Here is an 18,143-nt window from a genome sequence, read left to right as displayed (position 1 = left end):
TAAACTCTTAAAATATGACCCCTGTTATAAATTTGCTGTTACCAGAATGGCAAGTCATAATGTGTTACTAAAGGCCCTGTGTAATGTTGTCACAGCATAGAACTAAATCGGTAAAGTCTTCAACGACTATTCCCCTGGCGGAACTGTGTGCATCATGAGGCTGTAGCAATAGTCTATGAGAGGAGACAGGAGATGAGTGGGAGAGAGACAGATTGGGTGGGGTTGGGAAATGACCTCAGCCGGATTCGAACCTGGTTCCCCATAGGTGCATAGTCCATATGGACAGGTGCCTTAGCATGCTGTACAACAGCACCCCCTTTTCTGTGTGCAGGGAAGTTGCCAGGGGGGGACAAAGGGGTCAGTTGTCCCAGGTCCAGGCACAGGGGTGGGGCAGAATTGGGTTTTCATTACATTTCATGTATTGGGTGGGGGGCTTTCAGATGTCTTTGTCCCCAATCTGACCAAAGCTGTCAGCGGGCCTGTCTGGAAGTACTGAGTGCTCATTGCGATCACCTTATTCTGAGCTGGTTGAATTAAATTTGGTGTTCTGATTTTGCCTTCTCTTGTGGTACTGAAGGTCTGCTACTGACAACTATCTGTGTGATCCCCAAAGGAAACTAAGAGATTAAGGAATGGTGTATCTCTTCTCCTCTTCTCTTTTTCTCTCTCTACACATACACACACAAAAACACACACACACACACACACACACACACACACACACACACACACACACACACACACACACACACACAATCCCAAATATACGGTAGGCATGTACCTCTTCTCCTCCTCTCTTTGTTTCTCCTCCAGTTCCTTCTGGACTCTGGCCTGTCTACGCCGCTCCGCCAGCAGTCTGGCAGCCTCCTCTGCGTCCGTCGTGCCCGCAAACAACTTTCCTGTGGGGGTCATAGGGGACTCTACGCACACACACACACACACACACACACACACACACACACACACACACACACACACACACACACACACACACACACACACACACACACACACACACACAGAAACAAATGCACGCACGCACGCACGCACACACACACACACACACACACACACACACACACACACACACACACACACACACACACACACACACACACACACACACACAGACAAACAATGTATTAGGGATACAAAATGGATCAAAAGCCAACAGTACAATGTACATGGGTGTAATGGATGCCATCTTATATTGCTTCGCCTGGGAGCAACGGTAACACTTCACTCCAAGACACTTCAAGGTGACATACTAACAGCCCAGTTTTTAACTGCTGAGAGTGCGTCATTATAAGAGTACATGTATAATATGCAAGCAATGACCTTGCTTTTACTTTCTGCGGAAATTAGAGGACAATATCTATTTAAAGCTGGTGCTGTTACTTATGAAAACTACAGTTCAACACCTATCTATCTAACTACCTGGCCAGTTGAATATTGCTTTCACTTTCCAGATTACAGCAGATGGACTTAGACATCTATCTATCTATCTATCTATCTATCTATCTATCTATCTATCTATCTATCTATCTATCTATCTATCTATCTATCTATCTATCTATCTATCTATCTATCTATCACCTGCGAGGTCGCGGCTGGAGGACTTGGACATCTTCTCGGAGCGGGAGGTCTTCCTCTCCAGGGTGCTGGTGCCGCGGGTCTCGGCGGCCGCCTTCTCCTCCCCCTCCAGCCTGCGGGGGCCATCGCAGGGCGTGGTGGCCCGGTGGCGCATGGGGGAGGGCGGGTACTGGCCTGGGGAGCAGGGGGACTGGGTGCGGCTCTTGGAGGACTTCATCCTGGTCATTAGAGAAAGAGATAAGAGGGGGGAAGTGGAGTAGCGGGAGTCAGCATCATCATCATCTTTACTCCAAACACAAGGTCCAATTTCAAGAAGACACACAAACACATATACATATATAAGAAAAAAGAATGATAATAATGAAAGTATTTTTTTTAAAAGAATAACACATTACATAGAAAAACAGAAACACACTTATACAAAGGGGATTGAGATCGTGATGTAGCTTGTAAGTTATGCAGGGTCCATATGCAGCAAGAGGTGGTTTTAGTTACAATAGAATGGATGGCCATTGTTGGGTTGTAGTTAATATACAACTAGAGCTTCAGGAAGCACTAATGTAGAAATGTGTTCAACAGTTTTATGTTGTTTATCAGTGTGTTATTAGTATTCATAACGTCAATCAAAATGAAGACACAATAGGGATTTCCAAAAGAATTGTACAGCAAATTATAAATGATAACACTGAACAAAATACAATATGTAAATATAGATATAGTACTGCAAAATACAACAAATAGAGAACCTTTTGGGAGTGCCGTGGCTCTTTTGTGTCTTGGTGTAGGCACATTTGGTTGGTGTGGTGGGGGATTCGAGGCATTTAGGGGTGGGGTCTATCAGAGTGGGGGTGGTGCAGCCAACCTGTTTCTCCATCTGAGCTCAGCAAAAGACAAAAGACACATACAGAGCTATTGAGTAAAGCAGGAGGAGTAGGTTAAAACCTGCACATCCAAAACATCTGACCAGGGAGCAGGACAACCAAATCATCAGATAAAATGTTTCAACCAGATATTTTTTTGGTCCCACTTTCTTATTTGCGCCATAACATTTTGGGTGAAGAAGGGGTTTTCATCCGAAACATTACTGACAAAAAAAATCCTTATTGAAGCAGACATTTTTATTTTTTTTCATCTACTGAGTAAAGCACACATGCAAATGAATAGCCACATTTCATTCATTCATTCATTCATTCATTCATTCATTCATTCATTCATTCATTCATTCATTCATTCATTCATTCATTGTCTCAGTTCAATAAACTATATGTTTCACTATGGTGCATCCAACATGCTTCTCCATATCACAAGAGCAAAGACACAACGCCATTGGCTGTTACACACACTTGATATGGATATATATATGACATGAATAGGCATACATGAACACTTCAGTGAACAGTTTATATTTCACTATGGGGACGTAGCGGCAAGACGATTCGGGAGATGGTGTTTATGCCATGAGAGCCTTGGCCTTGCTGTGTGATTGAATACAGGCTCATGGGCGGCTACGCAGGGGGAGCAGAAGCGGACTGCTACAGTTGCTAGGAGACCAACTCCATGGCGACATACATATGTGTCACAGTGTCTGGTGTTGCCAAATATAGCTGTTTTGGTTTGCTTTGAGATTTTTCATTTTCTTTTTGGGGAGAGAGTTGGTTCCACATCAGAATAAGAAGCGCCTTTATTACTAAGGTACACTTACATATATAGAAGGAATTAGACTGATGGGGTCAGACATTATAGAAGAATACAGGAAGCTAGGGAACACTGCTAAAAAATACAAGGTTGTTATAAAACAAAATGGGCAAAAAATGCAGCATACTTAATTACAATATAATATGGCCAGATCCAGGGACAGGGGGAGCAAAGCTGGAACTGCCACTGACAGGGGGTATATAATATTAATATTACAGCAGCTAACTGGGATTGGATGTAATGAAATGTAAAAAAAAAAAAAAAAGTAGTGTAGTGTAATGTAATTTAGTGCAATGTGAGCCTACCTGACACGTCTTGTGGTTGAATGAACTGCAGTGTGGTATAGTGTAATGTGATGTGATTTATTATAGTGTAATGTAGTGTAGCATAGTGTAATGTAGTGTAATTTAGTTACTAAAATGTAACGTAGTGTAGTGTAGCATAGTGTAATGTAGTGTATCGTACCTGATACATCTTTGGGTTGGCGGCCAGCTCCTTGGCGGAGGGGGATGGGGATGGGGAGGCGGCGTTGTTGCGGCGTCGCTCGGCCCGGTTGGGGGAGCCCCTGTAGGGGGATCGGTGGGGGCTGGGGGAGGCTAGACGGGGACACAGGTGGGACACTACAGGGGTCAGATGTCACAGAGGTCACAGCCAAGGACACACAGCAGACACAGCAAGGAAGGCAGAGACAGAGCAATATTGAATTGAGACGTGATTTATTATGACTCCTACACTACACACAAGGCAGGCTATCTATCTCAGAGGCAAGCCAGGGCAAGACACCCAACACAAACATATAGATCTGCCACCAACGCACACATAAACAAGCATGTGTGCACGCACACACACGCGTGCAAGCACACACCCACATACACACACACACACACACACACACACACACACACATGCACAGACATTTTGGGCGGCAGGTGCTGAAGGGGTGGTAGGGGCATGTGGATCTTCCAGCTGTCTTACTAGGGTATAGAGGCTATATATTTGATCAAGGCATTAGTGTTCCATGCAGTTGACCGCGAAGCATTTGTAGATAATCATGTCAATCCATCATTTGCACTGACGTCACAATATTGCGTAATCATTTTCGCTGGACGGCAGAAGTACACATTCGTACATAGGAATTATGCAGACGAAGACAACTTTGACCATAAAATACCAAAGAAACACGTAGTTCTTGTATTTTTAAAAAACGGGATATGTACCTGGCGTTATCAGGCTAGGTTGGCCACGGTGGATGTGTTCAAATCATAGATTTATTAAAATGTATTCTGCTCCACTAGGTGGCATAACGGGGACGGGCGGGACGGGAAATTGGGAGAAGAAGAGAAAGTTGTTGCTTGCTTCCAGCCATGAACTTACTCTGCCTGCGATGTATTTTTTTTATCCCGTATTTATTTTCTTCTGTTAAGTTGTGAACTTAAACCAAACCTCTGCATTGGCAAAATACTAGCACCTTAATGCAACATTTCTTCATTGGTGGCTGGGCACCGCGGCTGGCATCCTCTCGTGGCATGGCACAGGTAAGATAATGCTGCTAACCTAACTTCCTACAAGACGCACGGTACATTTTGTGTCAGGCATTTTGCAAAGTGGTCTTTTGAAAAGCATATCTTTTCATCTCGGATGTATCTTGTAGGTTAACTTGGATGCGTTTCGTTTCATCCAAGTGGATTTCATTGTTGTTTCAGCCACGTCTGCCCAATGTATCTATTGTGAAATATAATTCTATATCTTATCTTCTGTTTACATGTCCAATGTTAAATGTTCATTTGTACCGTATTTTTTATTATTGACCACTTATGTTACCAGTCCACTGTCCTGTCTTGCACTTTCTGTCTGTCTGTAAATTGTCAGTCCTGTCTATGTCCTGGCATGGTAGAGAGAAAACGTAGGCTAATTTCGTTTCCCTTGTATGACCATGAAGTAAGTGACAATAAAAGCTGACTTGACATATACTTCAATGTTTCAAATCGGTGTTGCATTACATTGCACATGTAGAAACACATAGGACAGAATGTCGGTTACATACTTTGATTAGTTTAAGCGTAAATAACTCATTTGAAAAGATGACCTTCACAAGAGAAAGAAAAGCACAACAAACCTGTTATTTATCTTTATTGTTTTTATTGTTTTGTAATAACAGGTTCATCAGTCAGGTGGTCAGCACCCAAACTAAAACCATGAGTCACGGTGGCCAGGATGACGTCCAAGAATTGCTTTCCAGCAGCACAGGTAAAGACATGACTAGTAAATTGGGATGAGTGTTATTTTCTGACATTTTACATCACATTTTAATTCAGACAATATTGTCAAGGGAGTTAATTATTCAGTACTGTACCGGTACATTACAAATGCATGGCTAGATTAATTTAAATAGCATGTTTGTCTTTTCTTTTTTTTTTATTAGATGGGGGAGCCAACATGAAGAGGTGTCCAGAGAGGCTTCTCTCGCTTGGGCTTTGCAACAGCACCAGGACCTCACCATCAGTGATGCTGGTTTCCTCATCCATCGGGCCTACCCTTACATTCCTCACCTGATGCACTGATCACCTGTACCAGTTGTTGGAGTTTTCAGCAGGGCTCTAAATTAACTTTTTTCATCACTAGCCAAAATGGCTAGTATGTTAATCTCCAAACATACCGGTACATTACATAATGGGTCAAAGTGCCAAGTATGTTTTCTTTTCTACCGGCCAAACTTAATTTTTTCCAGCATTTGGCTGGTTTGCGCCTGGTTGTCATTGATAGTGAGTAGTTGTGATAATAAATAACTGAAATGATGAAGTCCATCCAGCCATGTTTTGCTTATTTTATTGTACTAATACAACAACGTAGAACATTTTCTGTGAAAGTGAAGTGAAAGCCCAACTGGGAAACTCCAACTCCCATTGACATTGTGACACAGCACACAAGTGTTCACTGCACGAAATTGCATTTATGCTTCACCCGTGCAAGGGGGCAGCCCCCAATGGCGCCCCAAGTGAGCAGTGCGGCGGTACCATGCTCAGGATATCTCAGTCATGGAGGAGGATGGGGGAGAGCACTGATTACTTAACTCCCCCACCACCAACCTGGTGGGTCAGGAGTCGAACCGGCAACCTTTGGGATACAAGTCTGACACTCTAACCGCTTGCCCATGACCGCCTGTCAATCTTCAGTCTAGTCTAACTAATTACATTGTCTCCACTAAATGTATATCCCAGGTGACATGGGTATACTAGTATGGGGATAGTGCTGTATGTAAATAATATTAACCCATTTTAGCCGGCACCTGCAAACAATGCCAGCTAATTGCCTATGCCCTTTTTAAGAAAGGTGCCCTCATCCTATTAAAAAAAACAAATAACTAAATAAGTCTCTGAAGCACATACAAACATGATATGAGTTTTAAAAGCCAAGACCATCCTCTTGGAACATGTTAATTCGGCTCTAACATACCCACATTTTTAATCTAAAAAAATGTCATGCCTGAATGCTGTGTCGCTCCAGGCACCTAGGTCAATACAACGTGTACACAGCATCCAGCATCAATGGGTTGACTATTACAGGCCTAGTTCAGATAACCATTTATTAATATAAATAAGTACTTGCACGTCTATATTACATGTCCACCCCAGAATAGATCCCCTCCCATCGCCTACATAACCTTGAAATGTATTTGTACTTTGTGTCTAAAAATAAACTACTACATTGAGTTGGTGTGATTAAGAGGTTGAAATCGGCTAAACTTGGCTTGGTGTGCTGGACTGGACCTCTGGCTCTTCCAAACATCCAATCTGTCATGACATCAGATCATCGCTCTTCTCATCTGGAGAAACAGAAAGATTACACTTAGCTGACACTTATCCAAAGCAACTTCCTTACTCACAGTGAATTGCTAACTGACCCTGCAGCATGGGGCTAGGTGCCTTGCTCAAGGGCACAGCCTGGATGGGAGGTGAAGGGAGAGGTGTAGGATGGGATTTGAACCTGCAACCCTCCAATCTTAATACCACTTCCCAAACCATTAAGCCTCTGATGTGTGTGATTTCAGAGGGCAGACAATTTGGATGACAACACAACAGAGTGGTGCACTTTATAGGCCTATTATTGACAAGGACAACACCAAGACTGGTGGGCCTAAGCATGTCATAAATAGGCCAGCATGGATAAGGATAATGGACTGGCATTTCATGACAGCATCATGCTGGAGAGTAGGCCTAAGCTACTTGGGAAATCACCGCTAGAGATGTACACATGGTTTATTTTTACATTTGAACCTTAACAGTATGAACGTCATAGCCGTGCTATTTCACCAAGAGCTTTATAAATTCCTTGTTTACGTTACAGCCTGCAATATCTTAGCATAGGCCTACGTCCATCATAGCGTAATGATGCTGCTAATTAATTAACGTTAATCTTACATTGACCTCACAGGAAAAAAAGCCATTGAAATTGCACAATAGACTAAAATTAACTAGCGTTCACGAATTAAGAGACAAATGGTGATATAAAGGATGGCAAATGAGAAACTTACCGTGGTGCTCATCCAGGCTACTCGAGTAGCTTGATGGTTTTCCAGTTGGTTGCCGCGATTCACCTCAGCTTCCTCTTTTTATTTTGAGATCCAATGAAAAGTCACGCCTGGTTTGTAACCCTATCTGTTTTTGTAACAAACAGCACAATGTGTGTTTATGGTGTTTATCGGTGATCTAAGTTACGTTATGAGTTACTAAACGTTGCGAGTCCCATAGGAATCCATTCATTAATGCTGCACTCTGCCGTCCTCTTGCCGTCCAGTGGCCGTCCACTAGAACGTTTGACGTCACATGCAAATGATGGATATGGACCACAGTACATTGTGACGAAAAAAAAAAACATTAAAAAATTAATTAAAATCTGTTGTCCAGAAGGACAAAGGAAGAGGCGCCTCGTCCCTATCTGTGCACGCCTATGCACACACACACACACACACACACACACACACACACACACACACACACACACACACACACACACACACACACACACACACACACACACACACACTTGCCTCTCTCATTGACACCGGGTATTGAGGCAGAGGAGGTGGACAGACGCTTGTTGAGGGACGAGTCCTGAGACTCAGACAGAGTCATGTACCCGACCACTTCAGAGGGGGACACACACGTCACGGATGGAGCCGCAGTCAGAGGGGACACACACACACGTCACGGAACCACGAACCACGGACGCATGGAGCCGCAGTCAGAGGCGACACACACATCATGGCAGTGTGGGAAGAGGAGGGAATGCAGGCAATCAGGCATGCCAGTCCATGGAGAGAGGAAACACAAACAATAACACCATGAGAACAAAGAAAAGGGGAAAAAACACCAATTATTCAGATTCACATCACATCACTTCACAACACCAATTCCACACACAAAAGGAAAAAGGAATGGAATTAACGAACGCAACCCTTAAATAATTCAGTGATAGATTAGTGAATGTGGTTGTGTTTTTTCCCACATTTTAACAGTCTCTTACTAAAATGGGTGGGAAGGCAGAATTTGGAAATGCATGAATTAGCATACATAGGCTCACTCATCAGGCGATCCCCTAGGCCTCAGGGTGTGTCTGGTAGTGCGAGGGTGTTTCGGTTTGAATATTTGGGTGTGGTTTGTGTGTACTAGTCTGCAGAGACAGAATATGAGTCCATGGGCCCCTGGGCCAGACAACAAGAAAGGCCCCCCTCGATGGAATCGTGAGCCTCGGAAAGATTTGGGTGTTTACTGAAGATATTAGAGAGCTTTTGTTGTTGAGGGGTCCGGGGGGGTTTGTCCTCCAAGAAAAAATGAAAATACAGGAGCTACAAGTGCAATTATACCTCAATATCAGAACATAAATTGAGACCAATAACAAAGTGTTTTCGCAGCATGGAGGTTTGGGCTTCAAGACCCCCTTGGCTCTTGGGCCCCTGGGCCTGAGCCCGGTAGGCCCGTGCAGTAATCCCTCCTTGCTTGTCTGTGTCTGTATGAAATGATGAGGTGGGCTACGCGTGGATTTTTACTCCTTGTGACTTTACTCATTAAGATTTTACTTTCATTTTATTCTTTTTTTAAAATCTTTTTCATCTGCTGTGTTTTTATACAAAGTACCTACTTTTATTTGTGTGGGGCACATTGAGCAGCCTGTGTATGAAATGCCCTATATAAATAAACTTCTTGACTTGACTGTCTGTGTGTGCGTTACAAGTTGACTGACTGGGTTTTTCATGGCCAATGTTATGTCAATATTTTATGAGTTATCATTAATCAATGACGGAAAGAAACTATTAGTTATGGTGGGACGATTATGGCAGTTTCCAATTTTAGAGAATGTGTTTTCTCTCTTTATTTCATATAACGATACAATGCATTACTGGGGGGGAAATCATCATTGTTATAGGATTAACAAATGTAGCACAGTATAAGTCTTAAGTTGTCCTCACTACTGCCTCTCTTAATACTAATATAATCATGTGCATCTCTATGAATTGGCAAAATATTCTGTGAATATCAGCCTGGCAAGAACATCAGCCAGGGTGGTATATTGGCCAACCAATGTATCAGCCTGCATCTAGAAGTCTCTGTCTGTGTTTGTGTGCACAAATGTCCGTCTAAGTGTTATTATGTGTGTATGTCTGTAGTCTTTGACGATAATGCGGAGGCACTGCTGGGATAAACAGCTGCCTGTGCTGAACACATCAGCCAGTCTCTAGTCTGGTTGTGTATTCGTCTGTGTTTGTGTGCACAAATGTATGTGTTGTGAACATATATGTTTGCAGTCTTTGACGATAATGCAGAGGCACTGCTCGGATAAACGGCTGCCACTGGGTAGCACAGCTGTAATGTGATTTTGTGCACATCATCCAGCTGAAACCCAACAGCACACAGAAGCAGAAGCAACATCATATCCAGTGTCCTCCTTTTCCATCACAGTCACCCCATCACTACCACCACTACCGCCACTCCCTCCTCCTACAGTATCCACCATCCAGAGCCAGGGACGAATTATGATTCCATGGGCCCCAAGCCCAGACAACAAGAAAGGCCCCCCTCAATGGGTGTTGCTAGTTTACAAAACACTTTAGGTCAGGCGTGATAGTTTATGTTGTTTGGGGTTTGGGGGTTGTCTCCAAAAGACTTTGAAAATATAGTTGTTAAATGTGTGATTTTAAAACAATATGAGAATGGAAATATAGAGGCTACAGAGCTTCAGGGCCCCCTTGACTCTTGGGCCCTTAGGCCCGGGCCCGGTAGGCCCGTGCAGCAATCTGTTCCTGTCCAGGGCCAGCCAAGGAGCCAGGCAGGCCGACATCATCATGGCTCAAGGCATTCTCATTTTACAGCGTCTCTCTTCTTCCACCCAACCCCAGCCTGACATCCACCAGCTATGTACACCCACACAGCCAGTGCCCTCTCCTGAGACAGGAAACGGATGCCAGGAACTCTGCCCCCCCCCCCCCCCCCCCCCCCCCCCCCCCAATTTCTCGCCCGCCCCCTGCTGTTGATGTGCCCCCCGTGCCGCTTTCCACTGTAGAGTAGATGCAGTAGTCAGCCATGAGGAAGGGGCGCCATGATATCCTGAATTATTCATGCGTTTATATCTCAGTTCATCAGCATCATCATGGCTTTCTTTTGCCATTCCTCTTGACTGCAATCAGGTGAAGGAAAACAAAAGAGGAGAGAGAGAGAGAGAGGATGCAAAATACTAGATAGAACGAGGATCAACAATACAGTGTTTCACCAGATACACACAACATGCATACCAAGGCAAAAAAGAAATAAATACAATATATTGATGATTTCTGATTAGCATACCCACGACACACCCAACTAACAGTAAATCAGTGACTGCAAACAAACACACACATACCGGTACACATACACAGAAAAACAAAATAAACATGACCACAGTTGAAAACCCCTGTGTGTATCTGTGCATGCATGTACATGTATTATATACAGTACAGGATGACAGTGCAGGCTGCTGTGGTGCATCAGGTAAATACAGACTGAGTGAAACAAAGAGTAGAAGAAGATTAGTACCCATCCCGGAGGGGCTGGTGGAGGAGGCAGGGTCATGGGTTAGGGAAGAGGCGGTCTTAATGTCACCTGGGTCGCGGGTACCATCACACACAGAGGGACAGGAAAGTCACACAACCAAACACACACACACCCGCACACACACAGACACACGCACACACAGAGCAAGCGTTAATGGTGGATACACATTGGCTTCCGCAGCACATGGGAAATACATGGGGAATAACTGACCACTTCTGTTCAGGACCAACTTCAAAAGGGACATAGTGGAGGAAACAGCTGTGGAAACATACAGTGCATACAGCAATGTAGGAAAAGTGACACTGGAAAAGTAATGCAAAAAAGTGACATGGACCTGAAGCCCAAAACAAACGAAACGAGGGCAAAAAAGCTGCATGAGGGAGAGATAGGCTGCATTTTTCTCAACTAGCCCGCCCGAAGTCAGCCTGAAAATACACTTCAGCAATATCAGACAAAATGGCTAATTCGTGCAAAGATATGGTGGTCATCAGCAAAATGGCATGACAAATAACGAGAGGGGGCTAACTGGCTCGGACTAAGAGCAGTGTAATGGTAATGCAAAGCGCGCAGGTTATTATGGGTTAAGTGAGTGTACAGGGTAATGAAATCTATACAGTTACAAAAGAAAAAAAGGGGGTTAAAAAAATCTGAAACAAGTACGCTAAAAATGTGTGCACTGCAAGGGCTCTGTCACTGCGACTGGCTGCACAGATCAGGTTTCCCGAGGAGGCTAACAACATCAGAGGACCACAGGAGAATGACAGCTTATCTTGGGAACAGAGACTACTGTACATACATTATTATTTTGGTACATGCAACAAATCTGGGCATTTGTGATATTTTTAATACTTGACCACACAAACTGACTGTCAATCTTCAGAACAGAGTCTGGCAGAGTATTTAGTCCGAGAATAGCAGTACAGCTGATCGACTTATATAACAAAGTGCCTTCCTTAGATGTTTAGATACATTGTCTGCTATTATATAGTTCTGTACCTCCTCCTGAGATTGTGGAGACTCATCCCGAATTCGAGATGCCACAGCAGGTCTCTGGATCGCCCTTTGTGTGTGTGTGTGTGCGCGCGCGTGTGTGTGTGTGCGTGACGGTGCTCTCGGACACTCTAAATAATTAATGTCGTTATGAATGCGCCACCAGGCCTGCGCCAGGCGCTGCTCTTGTCTCCTTTCACCCTGGCAGCAGTCGCCCCCGAAGCCCTCAGTGCATCCAGCCCATCTCTCCCAGTCTATCTCATCCTGTGAGCTGTCTCATCCAGGATCACATGTGTATTATAAACACTCCTTTTGAGGAGTACCATTATGTGACTAGGAGTTTAGTAAAATGTTGTGCTCCCACAAAAAAAATCCTTAAAGGGTTAAGAAATGGTACAAGTCACTATATATACTCATACATGGAAGCCTGTATTGCATCTGTGTATCTATCTCACCCTTAAATACTCCATCTCTCATCCTACTCTCATCCAAATCTCTCATCCTATTACCTATTACCTCTTAGTCTATCAAACTTATTCAGGATTACATTTGCATTATGAAGACTCTTGGTTTAACCCCTTAGCGCAGAGCTTATGTTATAACCTAATTTTCAACAAAATGGTCCAAGTTTTAAACCGTTACCCACGACTGCTTGCAATGTCATAGCAATGCTGTTACGATGTATTGATGTTTTTCAGCAAATAAAGAATAGGCCCATCAACAGGACCATCTGCAGTGAGAGGATGCGAAATGAGAAAATTATTCATTTGGTGGAAGTCATTCCTACAGTGATAGAGGTAAGTCTTTAGATTCACACCCCATCTCTTTCTCTCCAATCTCTCTCCCTCCCCATCACTCCACATCTGTTATCCTATTATCTACCTTTAGGATACATGTGCATTCTTAACATTTCACTTTTGCAAATAAAAAGTTCATTCGCACCTTGGCAATCCTGGAAGCATCCCCTCACACGCTAATCCATCTCCCTCTCCCTCACCACATCTCTTAACCTATTAGCTATTATGATATTATAGCTAAACCTTCTTCCATATTACATGTGTATTATCTAGACTGCGGTTTAAGGGTTTAAGAAAATGAGAAAACAATTCTTCAGGTCTTTTTTTATACCCATAGCGTCGACAAACAGAGCTAGTCAGTCATTCTGACTGTGACAGAACATTCTGTGTTTACCTACGCAGTAAGCAATCTTGCAGGAGGTTTCAGTAATGGTGGAGTGGATGGGGTGGGGGGTGAAGATGAGGCGACAGGAGGTAAGGGAATCCAGACAGGCAGCCAACACAATGACAGGCCGTCAATTTAGAGGAATGAAAATGCTCCGGCGAGCTCATTTAGTCCGTCTGTGTCAGTGTTTTTTGTCCTCTGATCCACAGATTTTTTAATACAAAGTTGCACGGTGTGGCTAATGGTGTGCGCACTGGACAGACAGCCAGGCGCATGAGCGAACAGGCCAGAGGAGGGGATGCGATAACGACGGACAGAGGAGAGGAGAGGAGAGGAGAGGAGAGGGGCACACACACCAGTCAGATAACGATCTGGGAGGCTGTAACCTTGAGACTTAAGAGGAGAGGAGAGCATCAGGGACAACTCCCTGAAAACAGCTCCCAACGTCCGTGGGGAGAGAAGGATATGGTGGCAAGCAGGAGCAGGAGCAGTAGCTGTGTGGCTGTGTAGACATTGCCCACACACATACACACGCACAAAACACAATACGCACACGTACACACACACACAAACACACACACATACAAACGCAAAAACACAACACGCAAGAACACACACACACGGACATACGCAAGAACACACCACGCACACATATGTACACAAACATTTGCACGCACATTGCAATCACACAGGGAGCAGCCCAGATATTTTTCCAAGCTCAAGTGTTAACGTACCCAAGGGGGAAAAACAGACAAAAAAACAGACAAGGCCAAAAATAGAGTTTAACAGTGAGAGGGATAAAGCTCTGACGTACAAGGAAAAAAAATATACGCATACGTACATCCGCACACACACACACAAACACACTGACACACACACAGAACCAACACCCTACTCAGATTTCCTTCTCTACCGGAGGCGCTATCACCAAATCCGAATCTACATCATTATGGAAGAGAGAGAGAGAGAGAGGGAAAGGCATAGCATGATCTCCTCCCCTGCAATGCAGCCTCCACACCCAGATACATTTTCATCCTCCCCTCCCTTATCCCTGATCTTTACCCATCCATCGCCCTCTCTCCCTCTCCCTCTCCTCTTGCCTTCCTTTCCCACCCCTGTCATCCAGCATTTGTTATCCATCCTGTATCTCCCCGGGGTGCTGCGGCCCTACCCAAGGCGACCCCCCCTCTCCTCCCAAAAAAAACACAGTCACCACAGGCTCATCCACCCCAAAACTCAGCCTGACTCCACTCATCACTCTCCCAATGTTTTCCAGTTTATCCACCCCTGTCATCCAACATTTGTCATCCATCCTAGATCCCCTGCTATTCTGGAGCCTCCATTCATCCCCAAGTGCCACCTCCTCCATGACTCACCCACACCACCCCAAGCTGGACCCCGTCCCTCTCTCCCAATGTTTTCCATCCAGTGTTATCCATCCTGGATGCCCCCCTTTCGGTGCTTCCATCCAATCCATCTCCCAAGAACCACCACCATCATCATCCACCCCCCATCCCCATCACCCACCCCACCCTTCACCCCGACCCCCAGGATGATGCACTTACCCGGGCAGTCTCCAGGCGGTCCGCACCAGGTCCACCGCTTGGGCCGCTGGTCGATGGGCTGTCCTCCGCGCTCCATGGATCGTCTCAGTAGAGCCTCCAGGCGCTCCTGCTCGTTCCGTTCCAGCACGGGGAAGAAAAGAGACTCTTTCACCGAGCTGTCGCTGCGGCGGCGCGGAGAGTGAACCACCTGCTCCATGGTGTCTCGCCTCTCCTCGCTCTCCGTCTCTCCTCTCCTCCTCTCTCTCTCTCTCTCTCTCTCTCTTTCTCCCCCCTCCCACCTCCCTTTTTTCTCTCCCTCACTCTCTCTATCACTCTCCTCCTTTGCTGCTTGGGACACTGTCTCCCTTCTTCCTCTTCTTCTCCTCCTCCGTCTACAGATCTCGTTCGCCTGTCCTTCTGTTTACCGTCCTCTGTGCTCGTTAACTAACAGCTGACGAGGCCGCTGTGCTGACGCCCTACAGAACACCACCGCTCTCTCTCTCCTTCCTGTCTGGCTGTGTGTTGCTCTCTCTCTCTCCCTCTCTCTCTCTCTCTCTCTCTCTCTCCCTCTTCTCCCTGTCTCTCTCACTGCCTCTCGGCTCGCTGCTCTCCCTCCCTCCCTCCCTCTGTCTCCTCCCTCCGTTTTCTATCACACCCTCCCTCCCACTATGTGTCCCTGTACTGCTCTCTCTCTCTCTCTCTCTCTCTCTCTCTCTCTCTCTCTCTCTCTCTCTCTCTCTCTCTCTCTCTCTCCCACCTCTCTGTCCCTCCCTCTCCCCTCTCAATGTGTCTCTATACTGCTCTCTTTCTCTTTCTCTCTCTCTCCCTTTTCCCTCTCTCTATATCAATCTCTTACTGCTCTCTCTCTCTCTCTCTCTCTCTCTCTCTCTCTCTCCCTCTCTCTCCGTCTGTCTCTCCCATGCGAGCAGGATGGTCTAAAGAAGCGTGCAGCCAGACAGATGAGAGAACGGCGACACATAACCCCACCCACCTTCCCACCTCTACTTCCCCCTCTCCTCCCCCTCCCCCTCCCCCTCTACCTCTCCTCTCGACGGTTGACACACAAACGAGACGTGAGCAGGAGCGTGCACGCGCAGATGCACACACATGTGCACACTGACTGGTCGTAGCTATGGTGATGGCACAGGTTACATCAGTAGCAGCATCACTGCACCCCCACCTCTCTCTCTGTTCCTCTCTCTCTATCTTTGTCTCTGTCTCTCTCCCTCTGTAGCTCTCTCTCTCTCTCTTCCTCTCTGTCTCTCTCCCTCTGTAGCTCTCTCTCTCTCTTCCTCCCTGTCTCTCTCCCTCTGTAGCTCTCTCTCTCTCTTCCTCCCTGTGTGTGTGTCTCTGTCTCTCTCTCCTCCCCATGTACTGCTGTTTCCTTTCAGTCTGACTTCAGCAGCTAGCTCCCTTACTGGGTTTCTTCTATGGATTTAACCCCCTGATGCCTGATGTCATCGCCACAGCAAGACATAATGCAGGCTTAGGCTAGCTAGCAGAACACAAAGAGATGGCCAGACCCCTGCAGTGCTGAAGAAAAGAGCTTAAATGGGGATGAACACAAGGTCTATGGGTGTGAAAATGATTCAAGTGATGTTTTTTAAAATCATGAATGAATCTTATGTTGATTATGCTAATAAAGTTCTAGCAACAACAGAGCAAGGCTAATTTGGCATACCGTACAGACATTTACACATATGACCGCTCGGTCCCTATTGAAATAGCTGGATACCGTATGCTTCTACACAACTGAATCCACACCTTTATGTTTTATTGATCGAAAGGCAAATGAAACCCACATTAAAACGGAAAACACCTGCTCTCTTTCCTCCTCAAGACAAGAAAAGCCTTCCTTACTGGAGGCACTGCAGTGAAAAGGATGAATCAATGCAAAGCGGAGGCAGAGGCTGAGGCAGAGGCAGGAGGGAGGCTGCCAAGAAGCGAGTCATCTGAGGTGAGGCACAGCACTGGGTCTGGTCCAGAGCCGGCCCGCAACGCTGCAACATAATGCAGATCCACCTGCAAGGACACCCTCTCCCCACCGCTCACTACGGCACAGCACAGTTGGGACAGGACAGCACGAGAGCAGGCTGTGCTATATGTATCCTCAGTGTACTACAACTAAAAAAAAAATGTTCACAGTGCTTGCTACAGCACAGTCGGGACAGGACAGCACGAGAGCAGGCTGTACCATGCCACAACATCAGTGGACTACAACAAAAAACTCAGAGTGAACCCGATCATGCTAGATATGTTTTTTTTTCACTCTAAGTGCTTGCTACAGTACAGCACGGGTCCTCAGGCAGTAGGACGTACTATATGACTACCTCAGTGTACTACAAGACAAAGAGTCAAGAGTGAGTCCACCATACTAGCTATGTTTTTTTTTTACAGTGCTTGCTACAGCACCGCTGAGAAGGACAGGATGGGCCAGGGAGGGTGGGACTACATCGGTGTACTACAGCGAAAAATAAGTCAAAGTGAACCCATCATAGCATATGATTTTCTTCACAGTGCTTGCTACAGCACACACAAGGTGGGAGAAGTAGCAGGGTGAACCAAAGAGACAACAGAACAACTGTACAAGAGAAAAAGTCAGAGTGAACCTGTGTCAATGCAAACCATGCTTTTCTTAGGGGTGGGGTGGCAGCTTTGCTAAAGCAGAAACATCTTTCTTTCTTGACCTGATTCCGCCCTACAAGAAGCAAACCTTAGGGAACTGTCTCGGCATGAAAAGATGCCGTCAGCATGCTACAAAGCCAATCCTAACAGATCTGCAAGCCCCACTGCTGGGAAATGTGAATGTCTACATTGAATGCTGTTTTACTGCTGAAAAACCAGTGATGGAGCCATAACCAAAGAAAACAAGCCCAGACATATTCTTGTTAATCAGATTCAAAGAAGCATAAATAGACAACTGAAAGATTTATGCAGCGATCACACAATTGCCGTCAGCATCGCAGAAAGCCAATTGTAACAAATCGGAGTCTCACTGCTGCGAAATGTGAATATTCTTAAGGCTGCTCTACAGCTGAAACCCAGTTCAGTAGAC

At 45.5% G+C, this 18,143-nt stretch overlaps 1 protein-coding gene and 1 long non-coding RNA gene across 2 annotated transcripts in view; one reads left to right on the top strand and one right to left on the bottom strand.

Moving 5' to 3' along the window:
• map7d2b (MAP7 domain containing 2b) overlaps window positions 1–18,143 on the bottom strand; it is a 39,721-nt gene that overhangs the window by 14,544 nt on the left and 7,034 nt on the right. The window contains exons 4-9 of the mRNA XM_063206341.1: window positions 15,110–15,215; window positions 8,336–8,431; window positions 3,754–3,884; window positions 2,340–2,467; window positions 1,597–1,811; window positions 782–920 (exon numbers count right to left, since the gene is read on the bottom strand). Of these exons, the coding sequence (XP_063062411.1) occupies window positions 782–920; window positions 1,597–1,811; window positions 2,340–2,467; window positions 3,754–3,884; window positions 8,336–8,431; window positions 15,110–15,215 (815 nt within the window). The remainder of the gene's footprint in view (window positions 1–781; window positions 921–1,596; window positions 1,812–2,339; window positions 2,468–3,753; window positions 3,885–8,335; window positions 8,432–15,109; window positions 15,216–18,143) is intronic.
• Window positions 4,350–6,523, top strand: LOC134455989 (uncharacterized). The gene is made up of 3 exons (XR_010036216.1): window positions 4,350–4,823; window positions 5,447–5,550; window positions 5,711–6,523. It is a non-coding gene; the product is annotated as an uncharacterized LOC134455989 (long non-coding RNA).

Source organism: Engraulis encrasicolus, chromosome 9, assembly GCF_034702125.1.
Source record: "Engraulis encrasicolus isolate BLACKSEA-1 chromosome 9, IST_EnEncr_1.0, whole genome shotgun sequence".
Lineage (NCBI taxonomy): Eukaryota > Metazoa > Chordata > Actinopteri > Clupeiformes > Engraulidae > Engraulis > Engraulis encrasicolus.
Note: the sequence above shows the minus strand (reverse complement) of the source record. Positions and strands in the feature narration are given on the sequence as shown.